The sequence below is a fragment of the Canis aureus genome, chromosome 12 (assembly GCF_053574225.1).
Source record: "Canis aureus isolate CA01 chromosome 12, VMU_Caureus_v.1.0, whole genome shotgun sequence".
Taxonomy (NCBI): domain Eukaryota; kingdom Metazoa; phylum Chordata; class Mammalia; order Carnivora; family Canidae; genus Canis; species Canis aureus.
In genome coordinates this window covers 4,527,788-4,545,019 of record NC_135622.1, presented here as the reverse complement: position 1 = coordinate 4,545,019, position 17,232 = coordinate 4,527,788, and the positions used below count along the sequence as shown (strand labels likewise).

At 40.5% G+C, this 17,232-nt stretch overlaps 1 protein-coding gene and 1 pseudogene across 11 annotated transcripts in view; both read left to right on the top strand.

Moving 5' to 3' along the window:
* Positions 1 to 17,232, top strand: part of GABPB2 (GA binding protein transcription factor subunit beta 2) — a 35,325-nt gene extending 18,093 nt beyond the window's left edge. For 10 of the 11 annotated variants that reach the window (XM_077842332.1, XM_077842333.1, XM_077842330.1 and 7 more), the window contains 3 exons: positions 5,857 to 6,042; positions 10,776 to 10,903; positions 11,057 to 17,232. In XM_077842332.1, the coding sequence (XP_077698458.1) occupies positions 5,857 to 6,042; positions 10,776 to 10,903; positions 11,057 to 11,356 (614 nt within the window). In that variant the 3' untranslated portion in view covers positions 11,357 to 17,232. The remainder of the gene's footprint in view (positions 1 to 5,856; positions 6,043 to 10,775; positions 10,904 to 11,056) is intronic. The other variant, XM_077842334.1, reaches the window with a different exon arrangement.
* Positions 8,731 to 9,147, top strand: LOC144280371 (NADH dehydrogenase [ubiquinone] 1 alpha subcomplex subunit 1 pseudogene; annotated as a pseudogene).

Genomic DNA, 17,232 nt, shown 5'->3' with positions numbered 1-17,232 from the left:
TCAGACAGTAGAGTATGCAACTCTTGATCTCAGGTTAGTGAGTTCACACTCCACACTGGGTGTAGAGATTACTAAAAAAAATAATAAACTTTTTTTTAATATTTATTTATTTATTTATTTATTTATTTATTTATTTATTTGAAACACAGAGAGGACAGAGAGAGGCAGAGACACAGGTAGAGGGAGAAGTGGGCTCCACACAGGGAGCACAACGTGGGACTTGATCCTGGGTCTCCAGGATCACACCTCAGGCTGCAGGCGGTGCTAAACCGCTGCGCCACGGGGACTGCCCCAAATATAAAAATCTTAAAAATGAAATCTTTTTTTTTTTTTAATTTTTTATTCATGATAGTCACACAGAGAGAGAGAGAGAGAGGAGAGGCAGAGACACAGGCGGAGGGAGAAGCAGGCTCCATGCACCGGGAGCCCGACGTGGGATTCGATCCCGGGTCTCCAGGATCGCGCCCCCGGCCAAAGGCAGGCGCCAAACCGCTGCGCCACCCAGGGATCCCTTAAAAATGAAATCTTAAAAAAAATTAAGGGGCACCTAGGCAAAGCTTCTGGCTTTGGCTCAAGCTGTGATCTCATGGATCATGGGATCGAGCCCCACATTAGGGTCAGGGTAGAATCAGCTTGAGATTCTCTTTCTTCCTCTGCCCCTTCCTCAACTTATGTGCATACCTTCTCTCTCTCTCAAATAAATAAATCTTAATTTTTTTTTTTTTAATTAAGAGGGGTGCCTGGCTGGCTCTGTTGGTGGAGTGTGCAACTCTTCATCTTAGAGTTGTGAGTTTGAGCCCCACATTGGGTGTAGAGCTTACTTAAAAAAATAATATCTTAAAAAAAAATTAAGAGTACATTTAAAAATAAGATAGGTGTATCAATCAGAGTACAGTCAGGAGGCAAAACTACATGGAGATATGTGTAATTTTATTATAATATGTAATATATATAATTTCTATATATTTCTAAACTTACGTGTACGATTTGCGAAGAATTATTAGTAATAGTGTATTAACCACTAAGAGGTGAAGAGAACAGGATGCCTGGGTGGCTTAGTGGTTGAGCAGCTGCCTTCAGCTCAGGGCGTGATCCTGGAGTCTTGGGATCAAGTCCTGCATCGGGTCCCTGCATGAAGCCTGCTTCTCCCTCTGCCTGTGTCTCTGCCTTTCTCTATGTCTCTCATGAATAAATAAATAAAATCTAAAAAAAAAAGAGGTGAAGAGAACCATAAAGAATACGAGAATAACCAATATAAGGAGCAGCCACTATTCTGTATGACAAAACTTAATTTCATGCTTACTATCAAGAAATATTGATAGGGTCTAGCTTTAGTATGACAAGGCAAGGCAAAGAAGGCTGGATTTGGAGTTGAAAGGCAATAAATTCACAACTGGCACAAAAGTATCTTTGAAATTACAATGAAAGACATAGAGAAATAAAATTCATTTTATAAAAGTTTTATGCAAAACTGTTGAGTAATACTTTTGATTCATAAAGTTAGGCATGCCTGTTGCCAGATCTAATGCACTTTCCTCCTGGAACTTAGCTGTAAGAATAGCACACAGATATAAGAAGAAAAGGTTATTATTTTTTATTTATTTATTTTATTTATTTTTTTAATTTATTTATGATAGTCACACAGAGAGAGAGAGAGAGAGAGAGGCAGAGACACAGGCAGAGGGAGAAGCAGGCTCCATGCACCGGGAGCCCGATGTGGGATTCGATCCCGGGTCTCCAGGATCACGCCCTGGGCCAAAGGCAGGCGCTAAACCGCTGCGCCACCCAGGGATCCCAGGTTATTATTTTTTAAAAATTTTATTTATTTTCATGAGAAACAGAGAGAGAGAGACAGAGACACAGGCAGAGGGAGAAGCAGGCTCCTCACAGGGAGCCCGATGTGGGACTAGATCCTGGGTCTCCAGGATCATGCCCTGGGCTGAAGTCAGCGACCAAACCGCTGAGCCACCTGGGCTGCCCAGAAGAAAAGGTTATAAACAAAGTTTTTTAAAAAGCACATCATGACATAACTACAGTAGGTAATTTTTTTTTTAGCATGAATCAGTTGTACTACTCTTTGATATTCAATAAATGAAATATCCAGTCTTTAACCATCCTTACACTAAAGGTCATTCCTTCTTGCCTGTCTAGGTAAGAAGACTGTTGGATAGATGCAGTATGGTTAAGTAAAGAACCAGCAGGGTCAAAGAAAAAAAAAAAAAAAAAAAAGAACCAGCAGGCTCTCTTCCCTCAGCATCATGTAGTTTAGGTTAAGGCATGCTGTGTGTGCTTACTGCCTGCTGCCAGGGATAGCTCTGTACAGCCAGCCTAGGGAGTAGGCGGCACTTGTGGTCTGTTGGCTCCTAATGCTCAGCACTATCAGTGCTTAAAAAAAAAAAAAAAAAAGAGCAAATGTGGGGAATATAGTGGCCCTATACCAACCATATTACCTTAATCCATTTTAAAGGAGAAACTTTCTAAACCTTCCAGGAGTGTTAACACTATGATCATTGGTTTATACCAGTCTGTATTGGAGAGCAAGAGGAAGGACAATCAGAATGAAAAGCTGAGGTTTTTTTTTTTTTCTTTTTTTAAAGCTGAGGTTTTTGATTTGATAAAAGCCAGTTTCATTTTTTTTTTTTCTTTAAAGATTTTACTTACTTATTCATGAGAGACACAGAGAGAGAGAGAGAAGCAGAGACACAGGCAGAGGGAGAAGCAGGCTCCATGCAGGGAGCCCAATGCAGGACCCGATCCCGAGTCTCCAGGACCCGGCCCTGGGCCGAAGGTGGCGCCAAACCACCAAGCCACCCAGGCTGCCCTAAAAGCCAGTTTCAGTTCACCTCTATTTATTCTCTCCACCAGACCTCATTTGCCTTTTTTACCAAAATAGGTGACCCCCATGCCTCCTCAGCACACTTGTCAAATCCTACCATCTCAGTGCTTGGCCACCCTTGCAGCTCTTGCTGAGGCATCAGTCCCCCTGTCCAACTCCCACAGAGCTACAGTTAGGTAAGGGACAGCTGCTGAGTGAACTGCCGTTTCTTTTATTTTTACATTTCCAGCAGATTTAATTTGCATGAAATATGAAAGAATTATGGTTAACTAGAGACATCTAGGAAAAAGGAATGTAGAGTCACTGAGCATCAGAAAGAAAAATCACTAAGCAACATAATCAGATGGCTGAATAATATTAGAGAACGACTGAGTTATTTGTTGTATTTTTGCAGTTTCAAGTTTGTTTTTCCCTGACTCCAGTTGCTTCAGATTGAAATGTTTAGTCTTCTGTTAGCAATTATTTGGGAAATACTCTGTTTTGTTTTGACTGATGCTATCATAGAGTGATTCAAAATAGTAGCTTAGATATGTTGTATTTAAAGCATCTGGGTCACCTGGGTAGCTCACTAGTTGAGCATCTGCCTTTGGCTCGGGTCCTGATCATGGGGTCCTGGGATCAAGTCCCACATTGGGCTCCCTGTGGGGAGCCTGCTTCTCCCTCTGCCTATGTCTCTGCCTCTCTCTGTATCTCTTATGAATAAATAAATAAATAAACTATATTTTTAAAAAGCATCAAAATATGTAGGAAACTGATACTTCTTCTGTGTGCTTCAGGGTTATTTGCTTTTATTTTCACTAGAGATGATATTTTGGCATTTCCAATGGAGTTGGACTGATACATGCTGTATAGTGGCCTTCTGATATTCAGAACAAAAAAGTTTCAAGTCACTTAGCCAGAGCTGGTAGCCTGTGGGGAGAAGGCTTAGGGTTTCATGTAAGTGGGGGCAAATAGTCATGGGTAGGGCTAAATAGTCATCTAGGAATCTTTCTGGAGCAGTCTGCTCCATCATAAATGAAACCAGATTGTTCTGCTTTCTTTCTGCCATTGACATTTGGGCGGTGAGAGCATTCCTCCAATCCTATTTTCCAACTGGCAGCGATCATAAAGATCTTTATTCAGACATGTATGAGTGAGCAGCATGGCAGAGGGAAAAAAGCAATGTCCTAAACTCATGCTTCTTATTTTGATTTGCTTTTTTAAAAAAAATATTTTATTTATTTATGAGAGACACAGAGAGACAGAGGGGCAGAGGGAGAAGCAGGCTCCATGCAGGGAGCCCGACATGGGACTTGATCCTGGGAGTCCAGGATTATGCCCTGGGCTGAAGGCAGACGCTAAACCGCTGAGCCACCCAGGGATCCCCCTTGATTTGCTTTTTGATTTTGGATAAATTACTTAACTTCCCCAGGTCTCAATCTCCTCATCTTTAGCTGAGGTTGGATGGTTGGATCAGATTATCTCTTGAGGTCTTTTCAGCTATAACATTTAACTGTTGTTTTTTTTTTTTTTTTTTTTTTTTTTAACTGTTGTTTTTAATAGATGCAAATGCTCTATTTCCATTAAACCACCTGAATGTGTCTCTTGGTGGATAGTCCATACCCCACTTAGTGCAAAGTTCTTTCTACCTGTGACTCTTTATTTTTTTAATTAATTTTTTAAAAGATTTTATTCATTTATTTGACACATAGGTAGAGAGCCAAAGAGCACAAGCAGGGGGAACAGCAGAAGGAGTGGGAGAGGCAGTCTCACTGCTGAGCCGGGAGCCCAATGTGGGACTTGATCCCAGGACACCAAGATCATGATCTGAGCCAAAGGCAGATGCTTAACAGACTGAGCCACCCAGGCACTCCTACCTGTGACTCTTTAGATAGAAAAATTCTGAAGTGGAATAGTAGGAATCCTTTTGCCTAATAATTATTGGGGGTATTGACTAACCAAACTGAAAATCTTTTTTAAAGTTTTATTTATTTAAGTAATCTCTGCACCCAAGATGGGGCTTGAACTCACCACCCCAAGATCAGGAGTCATATGCTCTTCTGACTGAGCTAGCCAGGCACCCTCTCTCCCCTTTTAATTACCAAACTGAAAATCTTTTTTTTTTTTTTAAGATTTTATTTATTTATTCATTAGAGACACAGAGAGAGAGAGAGACAGAGACAAGAGACATAGACAGAGGGAGAAGCAGGCTCCTCAGAAGGAGCCTGATGTGGGACTCAATCCCAGACCTGGGATCACACCCTGAGCTTAAGGCAGATGCTCAACCACTGAGCCACCCAGGCGTTCCATCCAAACTGAAAATCTTGATTCAACATAATATATATGAAATTCTTAGAAAGATACTGGCTACATTGTAAGTAGTCAGTGTTAGTTGCGATTAATATTATTGTTTATCTGTCACATAGGAGAAAGAAACCACCTACCATTTGTGTTTGTCAGACTTCATCAATGACTGCTTGACACGTTATTTTGTTAATTCACTGTAAATACTTCTATTTTCTTATAGAAATAGATCTACTCTGTAATTATTTTTCTAAGCTTCATAGATTTGTTTGGACTTTCAAGATGCTTTTTGAAAAAGGAATTCCAAGATCAAACATGCTGGGGAAACTCAGCATATCTTATCCTCTATTGGAGAATCACAGGGCTCATTAGCCTATTGGAGTTTCTGATACTTCTTACAAAGTACACAAAAAATTTAAGCATAAACTGGCATTTTGAAAAATAAATAAATAAATAAACTGGCATTTTGAAAGTGCATTTGTGCATAGAACCTATCCTTAGTGAAAGCTATTAATAACTCATGAAGACATTTTAGAAAATACTATTCTATTGCATTCACTATTTTCTTTTCTCAACTGACTTAGCATTGTTCACAAGAACTTGCTTTAGAAACTTAAACCTAACTTCTTTTTCCTAGTTTTCCTATCACTGATATTAGCAATTTCAAGGAGGCTGAAATTGTTGTACTCTTATTTTTAAAAAAGCTGAAATTTCAAATTCATTTTTGTCATCTCTAGCTAATTCAGAGGAAATCATAGAGGGAAATTCTGTTGACTCATCAATCCAGCAAGTTGTGGGGAGCGGAGGCCAAAGGGTCATCACTATAGTAACTGATGGAGTCCCTCTGGGTAATATCCAAACTGCAATCCCTACTGGAAGCATTGGCCAGCCATTTATTGTAACTATGCAAGATGGACAGCAAGGTGAGTTATCCCATTCAACAAAGTGTTTATGGAAAGATATTTTAGACATTCCACATTCCTCTAAAAATGAGGCATTAATTTTTAAATAGTGGGACTAGAAGAGTGCCAGATTCCAGGTTGGCTCCAAGAAAGAAAGAGAGAAACTAGGCCAACAAAGCCTAATTTCCCTAACACATATAAGATTCGTGAGTAAAGGCCAAAAGTCTGGTAGGAAAAAGAGGAAACAATATGAACCAGTAGTTCACAGAAAACACTGATGGGTCTTAAAAATATGGAAATATGTTCAACATACTTCATACATAGCAAGAAAAATGCAAATCAGTACTGCACTGAGATACCATTATAACACTGTGTTGTCAAGGTATGAGGAAATAGGCACTCTTACAATAAATTACTGGCTGGCTCAGTCATTAAAGCATGTGATTCTTTTTTTTTTTTTAAGATTTTATTTATTTATTCATAAACACAGAGAGAGAGGCAGAGACACAGGCAGAGGGAGAAGCAGGCTCCATGCAGGGAACCTGATGTGGGACTCAATCCCTGGTCTCCAGGATCATACCCCAGGCTGCAGGCAGCACCAAACCGCTGCGCCACCGGGGCTGCCCAAAGCATGTGATTCTTGATCTCAGAGTTGTAAGTTCTAGCTCCATGTTGGGTGTATACTTAAAAATAAAATCTAAAAAAAAAAAAAGAAAAAAAAATCACTGCTGAGAGTGTAAATTAATGTATTCTCTAAATGTATTATCTATCAATATATGTATTTTTTAAGATTTTATTGAGAGAGAGAGCACACAAGCAGGGGGGCAGGGCAGAGGGAGAAGCAGACTCCCTGCTGAGCAGGAAGCCCGACAGGATCCCACCCCACCCTACCGGACCTAACCCGCAGGGCTCAGTCCCAGGACCTTGAGATCCTGACCTGAGCCAAAGGCAGACATTTAACCAATTGAGCCACCTAGCTGCTCCCAGTATCTATCAAAGTTCTAAAGAACTAAAAAATTCTAAGAATTTATATTCACACACAGAAATGAAATATATACAAAGCTATTCGTTACAGCATTATTTGTAATTATCCAAGATTAAAAAGAACCTAAGTAGGTGGTAGCTATACTTGTGGTGAACATAGTGTATAGACAAGTTGAGTCACTGTGTTGTACCTGAAACTAATGTAACATTGTAGATCAACTATACTCCAATAAAAAATACAAAATAAAAAGAACCTAAGTATATGTCACGTGGGAACTAGATAAAGAAATTATGGTACACGCATACGTTAGAAAACTATTCAGTTATTGAGAACAATGAGGAAATGGCTTATATACTAGCATGGTCTTCATCCCCCAAACCATAATAAGTGAGTAACACACACTTAACAAGAGAGTAAGACACAGGACAGTGTGTAGAATATGCTACATTTATATATTCATTTTTATTTTATTTTATTTTATTTTATTTTATTTTATTTTATTTTATTTTAATTTTTTATTTATTTATGATAATCACACAGAGAGAGAGGCAGAGACACAGGGAGAGGGAGAAGCAGGTTCCATGCACCAGGAGCCCAACATGGGATTCAATCCTGGGTCTCCAGGATCACGCCCTAGGCCAAAGGCAGGCGCTAAACCGCTGCGCCACCCAGGGATCCCTCATTTATATTTTAAAGGGGGGAAATATATGTATATTTGCTAATATGTTCATAGACTTAAACCATCTCTGAAGGAACATTCAAGAATAACATTGATAATATTCTTTGCCTCCTGAGAGGGTACCTCAGTAGCTGGGGATGGATAGGAGGCTTTTCACTATATGTGCTTTTATAATTTAATTTTTGAGCCATATGAATTCAAGAAATACATCAGTAAATTTTGTTTTTAAAAAGAAACTAATCATTAAAACTTTATTCCTTAAAAATATTGGAGTTTGGGAGCACCTGGGTGGCTCAGTTGGTTAAATGTCTGACTCTGGATTTTGGCTTAGGTCATGATCTCGGGGTGGTGAGATCGAGCCCTGCCTTAGGCTCCACGCTGGACATGGAGCCTGTTTAAGATTCCCTCTCTCCCTCTCCCTCTGCCGCTCCCCCTAACTCCACTTGTACTCTCTCTCTCTCTCTAAAAAAAATCTATTGGAGTTTGAAAAGAGGAGGGTTGGTTTACTACATTTAGTCACCAAAATTTTGACTTTATTTATTCATGAGAGACACAGAGAGAGAGAGGCAGAGACACAGGCAGAGTCCCATGCAGGGAACCCAACATGGGACTCGATCCCAGGACCATGCCCTGGGCTGAAGGCAGGCACTAAACTGCTGAGCTACCCAGGGATCCCCTCACTCTCTTCTCTGTCTTTGAAAAAAAAAAAAAAAAAAAGTTCGATCCTAAGGATCCCTTGTGCTCCTTTTTTTTTTCCCTCAAAGATTTTATTCATTTATCCATGAGAGACACACACACACACAGAGAGGCAGAGGAGAAAGGCAGAGGGAGAAGCAAGTTCCCTACAGGGAGCCCGATTTGGGACTCAATCCCCATCCTGGGTCTCCAGGATCATGTCCTGGACCAAAGGTGGCACTAAACCACTAAGCCACCCGGGCTGCCCCCTTGTGCTCCTTTTATATCCACAGCTACCTCCCTTCCCACCTCATTCCTAACCTTTGGCAATCACTAATTTGTTTTCTACCTCTGTACTTTTGTCATTTCAAGAATATTATAAATGGGAGGCGCGGTCACCTTTGCCGGGGGTGGGGAAGGAAGGGTTTGGCCCTGCCAACCGCGGTGCGATGTGGTTCGAGATTCTGCCCGGGATCGGCGTCATGGCCGTGTGCTTGGTCATCCCCGGCATAGCCACGGCGCACATCCACAGGTTCACTAACGGGGGCAAGGAAAAAAGGGTTGCCTATTATCCATATCAGTGGAGTTTGATGCAAAGAGATAGGCGAGTCTCTGGAGTTAATCCTTACTATGTGTCAAAGGGTTTGGAGAATATCGATTAAGGAAGCATTTTCCTGATTGATGAAAAATACCTCGGTTATGGTTCATCTACCCCTTCTAGAAGGTTATGCAGTGTATTAATGTAGTACATAATAAAAACAAAAAGTAAAAAAAAAAAAAAAAAGAATATTATAAATGGAATCATGTAATATGGAATCTTGGGAGATTTGCTTTTTTTCTCTCGGCATAATTCCCTTAAAATCTATCCAAGTTACTGTTTGTATCAATAGTTCATTCCTTTTTATTGCTGAATAGTATCCATGATGTGGATTACCATATTTTGTTTAACCATTCATTGAAGGACATTTAAGTTGTTTCTAGTTTTTGGTTATCAATGAACAAAGCTGTTATGACCAATAGTGTACATGTTTTATGGGAACATAAATTTTCAGTTCTCTGGGATAAATGCCCAGAGGTGCAGTTGCTGGGTTGCATGCTAAGTACATGTTTAGTTTTGTAAGAAACTGCCAAATTGGGCAGCCCCGGTGGCACAGCGGTTTAGCGCCGCCTGCAGCCCGAGGTGTGATCCTGGAGACCTGGGATCGAGTCCCATATCCGGCTTCCTGCATGGAGCCTGCTTCTCCCTCTGCCTGTGTCTCTGCCTCTCTCCTCGCTCTCTCTGAATGAATTAATAAATAAATCTTTTTAAAAAAACTGCCAAATTATTTCCTAGTGATTGTACCATTTTTCATTCCCACCAGCAATTTATGAATTATCCAGTTTCTCCATATCCTGTTATCATCTGGTGTTAGCACTTTTAAAATATTAGTTATTCTGATAGGTAGGTGTTGACCTTTTTTTCACTTATCTATGGAAGAGAAATAAATTGGAATATAGTGACTAGAAAACTGCCTTCATGTGAAGTTTCTTTAAAATCTTATGTAAAAAAAAAAAAAAAAAAAAAAGGAAAAAAAATTAAAAAAAAAATAAAAATAAAATAAATAAAATCTTATGTAAAGACATCAGGCCTTCATTAGACAAGTTATATTAGAAGAATTGTAAGCTTATTGGCCATAGCTTTTAACCCAGAGTTAGATTTTTTTCATTTTAAAGAGAGAGAGTGCATGCATGTGTGCAAGTGGGGGTAGGGGTGGGCCCAGGGAGAAAGAGAAATTTAAGCATCCTCCACACTCAGCTTGGAGCCCAGTGCAGGGACCCTGATATCATGACCTCAGCTGAAATCAAAGTTGGACGCTTAACTGACTGAACTACTGTGCCTGTAGAGTTACACATCTTTATATAAGAGCCTCAGACCTGGGTGTTAACTGTATGGCTTCCAAATCTGCCTCTCTAATCTTTTCTGTTTCTCTCTGTAGGGCCATGCTTTACCTTTTGATTCTAAAATCCAAAGAAGGATCCCTGGGTGGCTCAGTGGTTTAGTGCCTGCCTTTGGCCCAGGGTGTGATCCTGGAGTCCCGGGATCGAGTCCCATGTCGGGCTCCCGGCATGGAGCCTGCTTCTCCCTCCTCCTGTGTCTCTGCCTCTCTTTCTATCATAAATAAATAAATCTTAAAAAAAAAAATCCAAAGAAATATGAATAGTAAGATTTCAACTAATATATTTCAGTTTATTTCTTAATTTAAAGCAGTCAGGGGTGCCTGGCTGGCTTAGTCTGTGGAGCTTGAGACTCTTGATCTCAGGGTGTAAGTTTGAAGTTCCACAATGGTTATAGAGATTACATAAAAATAAAATATTTTAAAAAATAATAAAGCAAGCAAAACCTCTTTGTTTGACTATGTGTCCTTTGGCTTGTAGTTCTCACTGTACCTGCTGGTCAGGTTGCAGAGGAAACTGTAATTGAAGAAGAGGAAGAAGCAGAGAAGTTGCCTCTGACTAAGAAACCAAGGATAGACGAGATGACAAACAGTGTGGAGGAGAACAAGGTAATGTTTTTAGCAGTGGTAGAGAAAAGAGAAAGGAAAGACTCAGAAGCCAAAATTTTTAAGGCCTGAACCTTTCTCTACATTTTTGTCTACTCTCTGGATAATCTGGGATCAGGAATTCTTACCTGGTGATGACATGGTTTACTTTTACAGGAGGGCGCTGAAAGAGAGCTACTACAACAGCAGCTCCAGGAAGCCAATCGAAGAGCTCAGGAATACCGACACCAGCTCCTAAAGAAAGAGCAGGAGGCAGAACAGTACCGCCTCAAGCTAGAGGCCATGGCCCGACAACAGCCCAATGGAGTTGATTTCACCATGGTTGAAGAGGTGGCAGAAGTAGATGCTGTAGTAGTTACAGAGGGGGAGATGGAAGAGAGAGACATGGCAGTAACTGGGGCAGGAGGGACCATAGAGCCTCATCCTGCAGTTTCCTTGGAAACTGTTTCATCTTAATGTGCCAGGGCCACAACCTGTACTGTGTCCATCTTTTTCTCTTTTTAAAAGAAAATAGAGAGGACAGACATTGTATAAAAATTAAGAATGTCCTTAAGAATAAAACTATAGCTGGGTACAGTGCTTGGGCTCAGGAAGGCTTGCTATGCAACTGGAAAATTCAAAGCCAAATTTAGGGAACACTTCTTTTGAGGGACCAAAAGAATAAGGACCAAATTTCTCAGCTCACATCATTGCTTTAAGCTTAGAAGTAAAAGAATGCTGGAAATTGTGGGTTGATTGTTTTTTAAATAACTGACTTTGTATCAGAAGATTTAGATAACATTCCTAGTATGGACACACACAGAGCCTTTAATAATTGTACCATCAAGTGACCTTAAAATTTGTCTTAGGTTTACGATGTATACCTAATAGAAAAGAAAACTGGGAGGTGGATTAGAAGCAAGATTTTGGGAAGAGAAAGAAATATATTCTGCTTCCAAAGGAGCAGGCATTCCCCTCTATCCTGAATTAATTTCACTGAAAAGAAATTGGTAATTGCCTAATTCTGCATCCATTATGTGTCTATAAATCAGATGCCAGTTTAAGAAAATGAAGTGGAATATTTAAAAACTGGAAAGGGAAGAAAACTTGTTTGTGGGAGAAGTGTATGTAAATCCAAAATCCTCCAGGCTGTGCTTCCACAATGCTGGAAAGTGGCCAGAAAGAGGATTGTGGGGTTATATAACAATCTGGTCTTGAGATACAAACTTTGTTCTGGCTGGATTTTATAAAATTGCAATCAGGAGGGTAGTCTTTGCTAGAACAACTTGCTTCCAAACATTTATTTATATAATATCAAGCTTTAATATCAACTTTTTAATTTCATAAAATTTTTGTTGAGTTTTCTAAGTGTGCCTTTCTGTGGAGCTTATATGGTATCCTCCTAATTGCAAAAGAAGTCGGGAAAGAGGTGAGTGCTGATAGTGTTGGTGGAGTTTTGTTTCCATTTGGCTTGGGATGAGGAAATTGTTCTTTTTCCTCAAGGTCTGACTTTGTGCAGAGCTTTTGTGCTTTATGGGTGCCCAGTGTGTGTTGGCAAAGGAAATAAAAAACTAGCAGTGCCATAAAGTAAGGAACCAAAAATTTTGACTCGATAAGTCCATCTGCCTGACTCCCTTCTCTATCACTATGCCTGCTCCCTTTGCTTAGACACTTTTTTTTTTTTTTAATTTATGATAGTCACAGAGAGAGAGAGAGAGAGAGAGAGAGGCAGAGACACAGGCAGAGGGAGAAGCAGGCTCCATGCACCGGGAGCCTGATGTGGGATTCGATCCTGGGTCTCCAGGACTGCGCCCTGGGCCAAAGGCAGGCGCTAAACCGCTGCGCCACCCAGGGATCCCTGCTTAGACACTTTTGGAAAGTGTTTCATTGCTGGGTTTTCTTTGTGCACCAGTTTGGAGTTTTTTCAAAAGAAAGAGGATATGGATAGAGAGAGAGGTTGTGGAGAGGTTACATTACAGAAGTTACTGTCTTTGAAATCGGACCCCCATCATTCTAGAGCTGCTTGCTAGCTTTATTGTAAATTAGAAGAAACCAGAGGGATGTGCCAAGTAAACATTTGAATGGCTGTTTAGAATACAGTTTTTTTAATTAGCGATCATGGGGAAAACATACATTTTTAATTTGGAATAAAACTTGACAGTTAACATGGTTCTATTTACCTTGATTAGTGAGGTAATTTGCTGTGTTTTTCCAGAGGTGCAGAACCACTTGGGGCTCAAAATAGACTGAAAATATAACTCACCAAACCAAGTTTGACAAACAGAATTGGCTATTAGAGGCTTATAGGCAAAAATACCAGTTTTGAAATTAATTTTGGCTACTGGCCACCTTTACTAGGTTTCCTCCAGACTTGAGAGATTACTCTTGGTTTTGGGGGATGACGAAATAGCAAGAGAGAAGCCTACGTAAGGGCAGGGTGAAATTGTGCCATCTGCTGTCAAATTGTCCTTTTTCTGCTTGCGATGTTTTTCTTTTTTCTGAGTTCCTTTGTGAACCAGGTGCTAACAATAAGCTGCTATTGTGTGCCATTTCAGAGCCTTGGCTTAACTATAGAGATAGAGGGACCAGGTGTCATTTTAGATATGTTGGTTTCTTTGTGTATATATTGACTTTAATTCCTCGCCCCCCCCCCCCTTTCCTGTTAAGGGAGTGGAAGTTAACTCTTCAGAGGATATCCAGCCCCAGCTACCAAACTCTCTGGGGTGACTTCTGACTGGGGTCAGGAGTTGCCATCCAGCGCTCCCTCCTGAGCATACAGAGTTCCTACTGTTTTGGGGAACTGTTCAGAAATTCTTATTATTCTCTTTCTGTAGGAGGTTATCATTCTCACCTAGAAAAATCTCTAATAGGGTGGCACAGGGGTTTGGCGCCTCTTGCAGCCTGGGGTGTGGTCCTGGAGGCCCAGGATTGAGTCCCACGTGGGGCTTCCTGTATGGAGCCAGCTTCTCCCTCTGCCTGTGTCTCTGCCTCTCTCTGTGTGTGTCTCTATGAATAAATAAAATCTTTTAAAAAAAAAGAAAAGAAAAAAGAAAAATCTCTAATAATTCTATTTTTTTTAAAGATTTTATTTATTTATTCATGAGAGAGAGAGAGAGAGAGAGAGGCAGAGAGAAGCAGGCTCCATGCAGGGAGCCCTATGCGGAACTCAATCCCGGGACTCCAGGATCACGCCCTGCCCCGAAGACAAGCGCCAAACCACTGAGCCACCCAGGGATCCCCCTCAAGTTATTTTTTTTTTAAGATTTTATTTATTCATTCACGAGACACACACACACACACACACACAGAGGTAGAGACACAGACAGAGGGAGAAGCAGGCTCCATGTAGGGAGCCCGACGTGGGACTTGATTCCAGGTCTCCAGGATCACACCCAAGGCCAGAGGCAGCACTAAACCACTGAGCCACCTGGGCTGCCCATTCAAGTTATTTTTGATGATGGGGTCCTCTGAGATAGGGAGTTGGAATAAGGAAAGAGAAAAGAGAAACATCTGAAAAGGGAAGAGTAGCAAAAAGGTATTTGTTGTTATTTACTTGAAGTAGATCCTTTAGCATCCTGGGTAGGGAAATGGGATTTCATCTCCAGTTGTATTGCCATGGAGAGAATGGTAGGTCAGGATCCCTTGAAGTAGTTAAATATTAAATGAATTAATGGCAATACCATTTTATGATTTGCATCTTTCAGGATCAGCAATGAAAGTTGGGGAAAGGGGATCCCTGGGTGGCTCAGCGGTTTAGCGCCTGCCTTCGGCCCAGGGCGTGATCCTGGAGACCCGGGATCGAGTCCCACATCGGGCTCCCAGTGTGGGGCCTGCTTCCCCCTCTGCCTGTGTCTCTGCCTCTCTCTCTCTGTGTGTGTCTCATGGATAAATAAATAAAACTTAAAAAAAAAAAAAAAGAAAGTTGGGAAAATGTTGCTAGATCTTCTACGTTGATGGATCCCAATTGGCTTATTAACAAGATTGGATTACAGAGAATCAAACAACAGACGGGTGGTTCAGAGTTGGCACTTAAGCAGGAGAAACTTGGAACCTAGGATGATCGCTTACTTTAAAGCTGTTTTAACAATATTAGTATTAATTTATGAATTTTAGACTCTATATTTGGTCTTAAGCCTTACCCCCCAAAAAATAGGATGTCTTAATATTCTGTTCTTGTTCCTAGCTTCAGGGAAATTACTTATAAATATACAAATGTACATTCCCTTCCTATCACTACCTCTGTGGGATTTTTTAATTGTAATGCCAGAGTTGAGGTTTCTTAATGGAAATATGGGAGAACTTGACTTTAAGTTTTCTATGTTCTGAACTCAGTGCCTTAAAAGATGTTCTTTTCTCTATCAGATCCATGTGTATTTTTTTTTGTCGTTGCCTTTTCCCCTTCTTCAGCCTTACCATTGCATTATCAAAATGTTTGTGTCTGCTCAGTAATGTTAGAAATCCATGGCATCCAAAATTTCTTTCTTTATATTGATGTAAAAGAAATGAATTTATCAGAGGGCTCTACAGTTGAAGTTAAGTGCTCTGTGAGCAGGGCATTTTGAGTACCCATTTGCTGGGTGTACGTTGTGTACATTTATAAATACATATGGATTTTCCCACTTTTCTCTTTGTTTGAGGTTCAGCTCTAAAGTACCTGGTATAACCTGGAAATATTTTTTAAGATTTTATTTATTTATTCATGAGAGACACACACAGAGAGAGAGAGAGAGGCAGAGACACAGGGAGAGGGAGAAGCAGGCTCCATGCAGGGAGCCTGATGTGGGACTTGATCCAGGGTCTCCAGGATCACGCCCCTGGGCTGAAGGCGGCGGTGCTAAACCACTGAGCCACCCGGGCTGCCCCATAACCTGGAAATATCTTCATTAAACACATTAGAGAGGGTTTCTGTGGCTTCACTAAAAGGGCTGAGGAAGAAAAAGTTTTACTTTGGCCCTTCTCTGAGAGGTGTGCTCTAACCGATGTAATAAGAAACCTGAGGAGTGAAGCCCCTGAGAGAACCAGGATCCGGCTTTACAGAGATTCGTTTAGCATATGGTGTGATGACACCATGTAAGTTAAACAGTTCAGAGAAGTGTCAGGGGTAATGATGGAGCTGCCCATCCACAGAGCATTTCCACTCCTGTGGCAGCTGTTTTGACTGGCACTTGTAAAATCTCTTACACCTCCAAACAGAAAAGAGACCGTAGATAAAGGGTCATGGTACAAGGGGCAGGTATTCTGTATATCTATTTTCCCAGCTTAGAAATCTCATCCTTTTGAGAAATGATCATTTTGAGAAAGCTTATGTGGCTCTCTCCTAACAAACATCATTATGGACTTCAGAGCTAGAAGATTTCAGGCATATAGTGAACTCTTCCAGAAGTTGAATATTGAGTAGAAATTGGTTTTTATCCAAATTTATTGGAGAATGGTCTTCTTGTGCAGACATCTTTGTATGGCTAGAAAAGGAGCTTTAGAATGGAATATATGTCAAGACCACCTGTATGCTGTTCTGGGCATATCATATCTGTTCTTATATCTCTCCATTTTATGTGATGAATTGGTACTCTGTTTCTTATGCCAATGTGTTTATTAAGAGATCAGGAGTAAGAAGGATATGAATTTGAATTAAGTAGCTTTGAGCCTCTGGTGGTACACTGCCTTTTGGGCGTAGGGAGTTACATTCCTAGAATCTACAGTAGCAATTTGGCTGTTTAATGGCAGGAACTTGTGATTCCTTATCTCTCTCCCCCTGCTTTCCCCTCTAAACTACTTCTGCGACCCCATTTGTTCTTATCTCATTGAGTCTTTCCTAGGCACTAGCACTTAATTAGTAGGTCATTTCTAATCTATGGGCCTTGTCTTTCCACTTGCCACTCCCCTCCTTCCCTATTACATATTTTCTGTTTATGCTGAAGTGGTTTGTTTCTCAGAATTAGTCTAGGTCATACTCTATATCCTGTGCTTCCTAGTTGGTTTCAGGCATCTTGCTTTACCAACAATAACGATAACTCCTTTCTCTCTGGCTTTGTCCTGTGGTCTGTCTTCCTGCCAAGGCCATTTATGTTGGTGGAGGAGAGAAAGAGGGTGGGTGGGTACCTAGATTCTTCTCAAAATGTTGTCAGTTTTTCAGGTTTTCTGACAGCTTTATGTACAGTATGTTTTAGGAAAACTTAAATATACTTTTCTTATTTAGGATTTTAATAGGGTTTGATTTTGATGAGGAAGGGTGTGTGTGTGGGGGGTGATCATTTGTGTGTATATACACTTATACAGATCTATATTATATATACAATTTTTGTACTATCATTTAAAATAAAGATGTTTCTTAATAAAATGTCAAAGTCTTACCA